Source organism: Impatiens glandulifera, chromosome 1, assembly GCF_907164915.1.
Source record: "Impatiens glandulifera chromosome 1, dImpGla2.1, whole genome shotgun sequence".
In the NCBI taxonomy this organism is placed as follows: domain Eukaryota; kingdom Viridiplantae; phylum Streptophyta; class Magnoliopsida; order Ericales; family Balsaminaceae; genus Impatiens; species Impatiens glandulifera.
Window position 1 is genome coordinate 67,718,955 of NC_061862.1, and position 10,676 is coordinate 67,729,630.

Sequence of the window (10,676 nt, forward strand, 5' to 3'; positions counted from 1 at the left end):
TGAAAACGTCAATTAGACCGCCTAGTCTAATAGAATTAGACTCGCGTCTAATTACAATAACCATTAGACGGGTACGTCTAACTCCACTGAGTTAGACTGCCACGTCTAATTCTGATTCTACCTCAGACTTGTCTGAAGGAGTTAGACTCACGTCTAACTTTCACTAATTAGACAACCCGTCTAATTATAATAGCCATTAGACCGGCACGTCTAACTCCACTGAGTTAGACTGCCACGTCTAATTCCGTGCATACATTAGACCATCCGTCTAATTCTTTACATCTATTAGACTTACACGTCTAACTCCGATGAGTTAGATTGTACGTCTAAGTTTATTAGACTCACGTCTAATTCCATTAGACTTACGTCTAATTCTGTGTATTCATTAGACCATCCGTCTAATTCTTTACACATCTATTAGACTTACACGTCTGACTCCGATGAGTTAGACTGTACGTCTAATTCTATTAGACTCACGTCTAATTCTATTAGACTGCCACGTCTAACTCCAGTGAGTTAGACTGACAAGTCTAATTCCGCGTATTCATTAGACTATACGTCTAATTCTTTATGTCTATTAGACTTACACGTCTAATTTACACGTCTATTAGACTGCACGTCTAACTCCGATGAGTTAGACTGTGAGTCTAATTCTATTAGACTTGCGTCTAATTTTATGCGAATGAAAATCAAAATCGGTCTAATGGCCCTCATTAGATCCAAGTCTATAGACATGTTGTCTCAATACATCTGTATTGAAACTTACAAATTATTTCATCATCAAAATATCAGTGGGTAAATTATTTCAACACTTATTCAAAATAATTTGACCCAACAAACTTTCACTTATTAGACTACCCGTCTAATTATTCAATAACCATTAGACTGCCACGTCTAACTCCACTGAGTTAGACTGGTACGTCTAATTTCGGTTCTACCTCAGACTTGTCTGAAAGAGTTAGACGCACGTCTAACTTTCACTAATTAGACTACCCGTCTAATTATTCAATAACCATTAGACTTCCACGTCTAACTCCGGTTATCAATTAGACTACCCGTCTAATTACAAATATATTAGACTACACGTCTAATTCCATTAGATCCACGTCTAATTCCGTGTATTCATTAGACTACCCGTCTAATTCTTTACATCTATTAGACTACACGTCTAACTCCGATGAGTTAGACTGTACGTCTAATTCTATTAGACTTACGTCTAATTCCGTGTATTCATTAGACTATCCGTCTAATTCTTTACATCTATTAGACTACACGTCTAACTCCGATGAGTTAGACTGTACGTCTAATTCTATTAGACTTACGTCTAATTTCATTAGACTCACGTCTAATTCCATGCAAATGAAAATCAAGATCGGTTTAATGACCCTCATTAGATCCAAGTCTTATAACGTATTGTCTCAATACACCTGTATTGAAACTCATAAATTATTTCATCATCAAAATATCAGTGGTTAAATTATTTCAACACTTAGTCGAAATAATTTGACCCAACAAAATCTGTGACAATTATAAAGTTTTCAGGTGGATTATACTTTTATCTAAAGATAAATTTATTAGTTTTACAGAATTTATTGTCAAGATTTTATTATTGCAACAAGAGTACCGCTTACAATTAAAATTATTATCCAAAGATTTGGTTTTAATGTTGTGTTTGATATCTTGCGATGGGGTTAACCATAAGTTGTTTATTATTTAAATATTTGTAATAATGTGAGTGTTTATATCTTTTTTGTTAACTTCGGGATCTGGTTCTTTGATATCTGCTAATTATCCAGTCCCCATTTTATCGGGGGACAACTTTAAGAACTGGAATGAATCCATTTTGATTCATTTGGGTTGTATGGATCTGGACTTAGCATTAAGGATAGACCAACCCGCTCCTCTTGCGGATGTAAGCACTGCTGATCAAATGCAAATGTTTGAGAAGTGGGAAAGGTCTAATCGTTTAAGTCTGATGATCATAAAGAAAAGCATTCCATAAATATTTCGGTGTACGATATCTGATGATATCACTAAGGCTGAAGAATTTCTCATCGAGATAGAAAAATGCTTTACTAAAAGCGATAAGGCGGAAATGAGTACTTTTCTTAAGTCACTCATTACCATGAGGTATCTCGGGAAAGGGAACATAAGGGAGTACATACTTAATATGTCCAATGTCGCTTCAAAACTGAGAGCACTCAAGTTAGACCTTTCAGAGGACATGTTAGTCCTATTGGTCCTACTCTCACTTCCTGCTCAATACGATCAGTTCAAAGTTAGTTAGAACTGTCAAAAGGAGAAATAAACTCTTAATGAACTCATTTCTAATTGTGTTGAAGAGGAAGAAAGATAGAAGCACAAAATGACTGAGGAGGTACATATGATTAGAACCTCGAAATATGTCGGCGACAATAAAAGAAAGTTTAAGGCCGTGAAGATTGAGACTACTAAGGCTCTAGTCCCAACTCCTCGGCTCGTCCTATGGAGAAATCTTGCTTCTTTTGCAAGAAGACTGGACATGAAAAGAAGGATTGTGCCAGTTATCACAATTAGTGTGTGAAGAAAGGTATTGTTCTTACTTTGGTTTGTTCTGAAGTTAATCTAGCTTCAGTGCCTCGAAACACTTGGTGGTTAGACTCTAGTTCAACTACTAACATCAGTGTTTCAACGCAGGGTTGCCTAAGCCACCGAAGCCCAATTGATGTTGAAAGACGCATTTACTTTGGAAATGGGGAATCTGTCGAAGTGGAAGCAGTTGGCAATTTTAAATTGTTGCTAAGTAATGGGCATTTTCTTGAATTAAAAGACACTTTTATTATACCGTCATTTAGACGGAATTTGGTTTCAGTTTCTTATTTGGAAAATTCGGTTATTATTGTTCGTTTGGAAACAATGAAGTTACATTGTCTTTGAATTCAAATTTGGTTGGTTTTGGTACTTTTATGTTGAATGACAAATTATACATGCTTGACACTTTAACTTCATACCATGAAACACTAAATGTGCAAACGAGAGGTACTAAGAGAAAATTAAATAATTCAAGTTTATTATGGCACAAACGTTTAGGTCATATTTCGAAAAATCGAGTTGAAAGACTCATTAAGGATGGAATCATTGATTCCATAGTTTTTTCGGATATTGAGGTTTGTGTTAACTGCATTAAAGGTAAACAGACCATAGTGAAGAGGACAAGTGCTTATCGAGCTACAGAAGTCTTAGAGTTGATACATACAGACATTTGTGGGCCATTTTCTACACCTTCGTGGAATGGTCAACAATACTCTGTATCATTCACAAATGATTATTCTCGATATGGCTATCTTTACCTCATAAGGGAAAAATCTGAGACAGTGGACATGTTCAAAGCATTTAAGGTTGAAGTTGAAAATCAACTCAACAAACGCATTAAGATCGTCCGATTTGACCGTGGAGGTGAATATTACGGTAGAAATGATGGATCGGGTGAACAACGTCCAGGCCCTTTTGCTGACTTCCTTAAAGAGTGTGGAATAGTCCCTCAATACACCATATCGGGTTCTCCTAGCATGAATGGTGTTGCAGAGAGACGTAATCGCACATTAAAAGATATGGTTCGAAGTATAATATATCAAACTACTTTGCCAAAATCTTTTTGGGGGGAAGCATTAAAAAATGCAGTCTACATTCTTAATCGAGTACCGACTAAAGCGACATTTAAAACACCTTATGAACTCGGGATTGGGCGTAAACCCAGCTTACGTCATTTTAGGGTGTGGGGATGTCCAGCTGAGGCAAGGCGTTATATGCCAAATGAACCAAAGCTAGCATCTCGTACGGTGAGTAGTCACTTTATTGGTTACTCGGAATGGTCAAAGGGGTATAAGTTTTATGATCCCACATCAAGAAACATTTTTGAGACGGGTACTGCCACGTTCTTTGAGAATGTTGAGTTTGGGGGGAGAAATACAATTTCAGACTTTTCTTTAAAGGATCAAGAAATCACCAAAGTGATTGACCTGACACCTCAAGAAGGATTAGTCATTCTGACTCCCATACAGTTTCAAGATACAATTGAGGAACCCATTCAAATTGAACGGGAACACCAAGTTGTAGCTGAAGAACAAACTCAAGAAACTCAAGAATATATTGTTCAAGAGCCAACGTTATTACGTAGATCCACTAGAGAACGGAGAAATATCATTCCGAATGATTATGTGACATTTCTTCAAGAAAATGAGGACAATGGTGGCATGACTGAGGATGATCCTATCAACTTTTGTCATGCCATGAAGGGTCTTAATTCGGATAAATGGATCGAAACAATGCGTGATGAGTATAAATCAATGCAAGACAATAAGGTTTGGGAACTTGTCCTATTGTCAGAAGGTGCAAAACTCGTAGGTTGTAAATGGATTTTTAAAACCAAACGGGATGTTAATGGAAATGTGGAGAGGTATAAAGCACGTCTTGTAGCTAAAGGTTATACTCAGAAAAAGGGAATTGACTATAAAGAGACTTTCTCTCCGGTTTCTTCGAAAGACTCTTTTAGGACAATCATGGCTCTAGTGGCACATTTTGATTTGGAGCTTCATCAGATGGATGTAAAGACAATGTTTCTGAATGGTGACATTGATGAAACAATCTATATGGTACAACTTGAAAGTTTTGAGGTCGATGACCCGAAACAAATGGTTTGTAAATTAAGAAAATTTATCTATGGACTAAAACAAGCGTCTCGCCAGTGGTATCACAAATTTTATCAAATAATTCTTTCATACGGTTTTGAAATGAATGTAGTTGATGATTGGGTTTATCAAAAGTTTAGTGGAAGTAAATTTATTTTTTTGGTTTTGTATGTGGATGACATTTTGCTTGCCACAAACGATATGAGCTTCTTGCACGAAACTAAGAAATTTCTTTCGAATAACTTTGAAATGAAAGATCTTGGTGAAGCATCTTTTGTATTAGGGATCCAAATATACCGTGAAAGATCTAAGTATATTCTTGGTTATCTCAATGGAGCTATATCGATAAAGTGCTTGAACGATTTGGCATGCAGAATTGCAAACCAGGAAATACCCCAGTTGCCAAAGGAGACAAATTCAGTTTAAATCAATGTCCAAAATCAAGTTTAGACATCCATGAAATGCAAAAGATTCCATATGCTTCTGCAGTTGGAAGTCTTATGTATGCACAAGTATGTACGCGTCCGGATATTGCGTTCATAGTTGGTGTGTTAGGAAAATATCTCAATAATCCTGGAATGGATCACTGAAAAGCAGCTAAAAGGGTGATGAGATACCTAAAGAAAACAAAGGATTATATGCTCACATATAGGAGGTTAGACCATTTGGAGATCGTTGGGTATTCTGATTCCGATTTTGCGGGTTGCCCACACAATAAGAGATCTACATCCAGCTGCGTTTATACATTGGTTGGAGGAGCCATTTTTTGGCATAGTGCCAAACAGACACTTGTTACTAGCTCTACTATGGAGGCTGAATTTGTGGCATGTTTTGAAGCATCACATTAGGGAATTTGGTTAAAGAATTTTGTCACAAGGCTGTACATTATTCCGGGAGTCGAAAGACCTATTAAGATTTTTTGTGACAATAATTCAGCTATTTTGTATTCCAATAACAATAGGAGCTCGTCGAAGTCAAAGCATATTGACATTAAGTTCCTACGTGTGAAAGAAATGGTACAAAGTGGTCAGATTTGCATTGAGCATTTAGGAACAAAATCTATGTTAGCAGACCCCCTAACTAAAGGTGTAACACCTATGGTATTTTACGGGCATACTGCACGTATGGGTGTGTTACAATTTAAGGAAGCTTCATTATAGTGGTAGAGTATGCTACAATTAATTTTTTGTCAATTGCGCGATGTTTTCTAAAACACTTTTCTGATCAGAAATAAAATTTATTTTTGACACTTTTGTACATTATATTCAAAGATAACGATCTCATTAAGTTTGAACCAGAGAAAATTGACATATTCAGGTCACATTAATGTGATTTTCTCTCTACATGTTTCATAATTGATCTATGTCGTTTGATTGCAGTAGTATTAGTGATTATTGTTAGTTTAGCCATAAATATGACGAATGCTTCTTTAGTCCTATATTGCTATGATTGATGGACCAAATTGTTATAAGCCCTTTATTTTTTATTGACTGATAAATTGAGCTTTTGAAGAATAATGTGTTCATTCGGATACATATTAATTCCAGTGGGAGATTGTTGGATTTTGGATTTAAATATATATGTAGAACATATTATTAGATTAAAGTCATGGGCTTAATGATTATGAAATGAATAATTGTAGATACCCGTTTAGTATTTGTTTATTTGGTGACGTGACAAAATAAGTATTAATAATATGGTGGGCCTTCTTATATTGTGGGCTTTAACAATATATGGCTTCAACTAGGGTTAGGTCCATGAGACAAGTATTATTTAAGAAACAAGAGAGGGAGATTCAAAAGGAAACTCCCACGCCTTCTCTCTCTCAACTCTCCTCCGTCAATATCAAAGGAGAACGAATAATACTTAGTCTTGGAAGACCTAGCTGTTCCTTTCAAGAACAGATCAATCCGGATCTACAATGGGATCATCTTCAAGTACGCTTCCGCTGCGTTATAATTATAGTCTATATTCATGATTTGGATAATGATAAAAATTCCATCAGAAATCTCTCACATTCCGTCAAGACTTTAAATTGTCGACATACTCACTAAAGCCTTACTGAAGACGACATTTGAAGACATGTGTGGCAAGTTAAGAATGTACAACTTGTACCTCCAACTTGAGAACTTGAGGGGAGTGTAAATATTATGTAGTTATTAGTAATAGCACTCATTAATTATGTTAACTGTCCACTAAATATGTTAACTACCCACTAATTAGTCTAACTGTGCACTATTTAACTGTGCACTATTTATTCCTTGTATATATTATTGATAGTTGCTCATGTAATGAAAAGGTGAAAACTATATCAGATTATTAGTCTGTTTTCAATTCATCTAATTCTCACAATAATATGTAATTAACATATAAATAGACAATTGATATGGCGAGAGGGATATGAATAAATAATTACTTAAAAAATATAAGTAATATGTCTAAATGATTAATATGAGATGATATGAATAGATAAATATGTATATTATAATTTATAATACATCATTAATTAATTAGATAATAAAAAATATAATGATCCTTTATGGAAATTAGGTAGATTTTTTTTTTTTTTAAATTTACTTAAAAATTATTTTGTTAAAGTATCAATTTAGATAATATAATTTTTGATTTTGGATTGTACTAGCGGACATAGGTGGTTCGATTTATGAAAATTACTTATTTTGTTGTAGGGTTATTTGATCAAATAAATTATAAATTATTTGAGATTAAAATTTGTGTTTATTATAAGTGTATTTTAATATCTTTCTAGGTAACATAATTTATAATTTAATTAGACTGATAAAATAAATTATAATGGTACAAGGAACCATTTCTCAAACTATTGATCAACTTCTTAAACTAACCTATTTTGTTCATTAATTTTCAAATTAATCTAATTTCTTATTTAAACTCAGTTTTTTTATTATATTTAAATTTATTATATATATACATATATATATTTAAATTGTTATTTTTATAAATTTAATAAATTTAAATTATTATTTGTATAAATTAAATTAATTATATTTTGATATATATTTTAAATTATTATTTTTATAAATTTGATTATTTATATTTTAATATATATTTTAAATTATTAATTTTATAAATTTGATTATTTATATTAATATATATTTACATTTCAATTATTATTTATATAATATAATAAATATTTCATCTAACATTCTAATAAATAATTAATAAATACTAATAAATTTAAAATATCTTAACCATAATAATATAATAATTAATCATTCATAAAAACGATTATAACATCATTTCTCTAAATTTTTGGATGGAGTACTCAAAATTTGAATGATTTTCAAAATGGGTACACTTATTGGAAAGTATCAAGAAAATTATTTGAAAATAGCAAAATCAAGGCATCAACACACACAATTATTTTATGCAATGATCAAAGTGGAATCTTTGAGGTGACTATTGCACGTCATAGAATGAATAATGATTCTTGGAAAGGTGGCAACAAACATATCGTTGTCATATGTAAATGATTTTGTTCTTGTGGAAACATATCACTCTCTATGTTCATATATAATTACTGGTTGTATAGTGTAAAGTCTCGATTGGGTTCAATACATCGATACATATCACAATTTAACAACATTTTCTATGATGTGGCACTATGATTTTTACCCCATATCTAACAAATCATATTGGACGTTCCCAATAGTACATCATTGAGAGAAATATGGTAATCTTGTTCCAATGAATATTTAAGAAAGAAGAAAAACTAAAGAGGTCAAAGCCAACGTATTCGAACCGAAACTGATAACTCGCGAAGGACCGTCATTTTTGTGAGGTGTGGCTAAGAAGGTCATACGAGACCTAGTCAACGATGTCCTAAGCAAAATCGTAAATAGTTTAAAGAAATGATGATTGTAATATTTTTTATTAATAATTAATTATTATATACTATTATGGTTAAGATATTTTAAATTTATTAGAATTTAAAGAAAATATTTATTACGTTATATAAATAATAATTGAAATTTGAATATATATATATATATATATATATATATTATTACATGGGTCATAGACGCTTCCTTCCACCAAAACACAAATACAGAAGGGATAAAGAGTCGTTTGATGGTCGAACTGATTATAGAGAGCCCCCTAGATTGTTAACGGGGTAAGAAAGTTACGAGCAAGCATGAGACCTAGAAGACATAATTTCGTTCATCTCACGTTTTGGTGGAGAGTACTCTTTATTTAGCCAAATACATCTGCTATGTAAAATCCTAATTTCGCTCCTCTCACGTTTTGGGCGACACAATTTTTGAAATAGTGATCTTTCACCATTGTACAAATAAGGTAAGCGAAATGATTTTTGCCAAAATCATATCAACTCCAACAAACATTTTTCAAAGCATAATCTGAACGAGAGTTCGAGTAGGCTCGGAGATAATTAACACATAATCCATAACAATAACAAATATTATTAAGATACAAGAAAGAGTCATTCTACAAAATAGAAGCAAATTACAACAATTTATTTGATTTTATTTTATAAATGAAAAGAGTCTAAGATTAATTTTTAGGATGAGATTTTTCCATGGGTTTAAGTTTCTTGGCCAATTCGACGAGCACGTCAGTCTCCGGGACGACACCCTTTACAGCCTGGTGTGAAAGGAAACAATCTGCCCAGGCCACAAGATTAGGTGTGGTGGATTCTTCTAGAATCTTCACATTCATCATCTTCTCCCCTGTTTTCAACAACCCTAAGAAGCTTCCAAACGAAATATCCAACAACCCAATATTCTCTCCACCAAAAAATGTCTTCCCTTTGCTGGTTTTCATGAAAGCTTCCTCTAACAAGGCTAACCCTTCTCTCACCCTCTCAAATTTAGTTGGTTTTTCTTCCTCTGGCTCCGTAATACAGTACTCAAACAAACAAGGAAACAACTGCATGCATGCATGCCACAAATAATTCAAAATTTTGCAATTTATAAACTAATTAATGTATGGTTAGATGTTAATTACCTTGTCGTCCAAATAGGCAGCCCAGAAACGGGCGAGGGCTCGATCATATGCTTCGGTTGGGAGAATGGTCGGACCGGATGTCCATTGTTCGTCGATGTATTGTATTATGATAAGGGACTCGCATATGGGTTTATCGTCATGGATCATTACTGGGATTTTTTTGTGAACCGGGTTTGATTTCAGAAGAAGCTCACTCTTTGAGTCGAATGTCTGCTCTAGATATTCATAGTCAACTGATTTGAGATTGAGGGCGATCTGAACCCGGTTCGAGAAGGGACTCTGGAACGCTCCCAGAAGCTTTACTGAACTTTTTCCTTCCATGAATAAAAATCTAGTGAGAGAGAGAGATTGTAGAAATTTTTGGTGTGAGAAGATTGTGAATTTTGATGAGAGATTTTAAATGGCCTTCCTGCCTTGCGCAGTAAGCGAGATCTCAAATAATTGTCAAAACCAAGGTTTGAAAATGGTGGATTCAGTAAATTAAGAACACGTAGCAGCAGAGGAAACAGAACGTCAATCTTGACTGTATTGCCTTTTTTTTTCCTTTTCTTTGACCATTCCGTAGACTAAATTGAATAACTTATTTGTTTAGTCTTTTTTTTTCATTAAATTAAAATATTATATAGTTGTTTATCTTAGGTCTCCTTCTAGTATATACTAGGGCTTATTTTAATAATATGAATTATTTGAAAAATAATTATTAATGTTGATTATGAGGAAGTGTATAATTTTTTTTATAAAATTATTTCAATGTATTAATATATAATAATAAATTAAAACATAACATATTTTAATATTTTGATTAATAAATTAAGTGATATAATGAAAAAATGTAAAATTAGGTTGTTTGGATTTAGATTATATTAATAAATCAAATAAAATAAGGCCTTAATGTATACAAATATTGAAAAATGATAGGGCAATGAAAGAAGGCCACGAATGTGACGTGGCATGTCACGTTTCCCAACTTGGACCATTTAAAAAAAATATTATATATATTTTTATTTT

At 33.1% G+C, this 10,676-nt stretch overlaps 1 protein-coding gene across 1 annotated transcript; it reads right to left on the reverse strand.

Annotated features, from left to right (window-relative positions):
- Positions 1–9,157: 9,157 nt before the first annotated feature.
- On the reverse strand, positions 9,158–10,037 carry LOC124921677 (glutathione S-transferase U17-like). Its single transcript, XM_047462366.1, has 2 exons — positions 9,669–10,037; positions 9,158–9,590 (listed from the first exon to the last, which is right to left on the reverse strand). The coding sequence occupies exons 1-2, from the start codon at positions 9,987–9,989 to the stop codon at positions 9,216–9,218; spliced, it is 696 nt and encodes a 231-aa protein (XP_047318322.1). The 5' UTR covers positions 9,990–10,037; the 3' UTR covers positions 9,158–9,215.
- Positions 10,038–10,676: the final 639 nt, after the last annotated feature.

What these genes read in the sequence shown, in the direction of transcription:
- LOC124921677 (XM_047462366.1), bottom strand. Translation starts at nt 9,989, where the DNA reads ATGGAAGGAAAAAGTTCAGTAAAGCTTCTGGGAGCGTTCCAGAGTCCC. An exon ending in CTGCCTATTTGGACGACAAG is followed by an intron (nt 9,591 to 9,668) that starts GTAATTAACATC and finishes GCATGCATGCAG; the next exon opens with TTGTTTCCTTGTTTGTTTGA.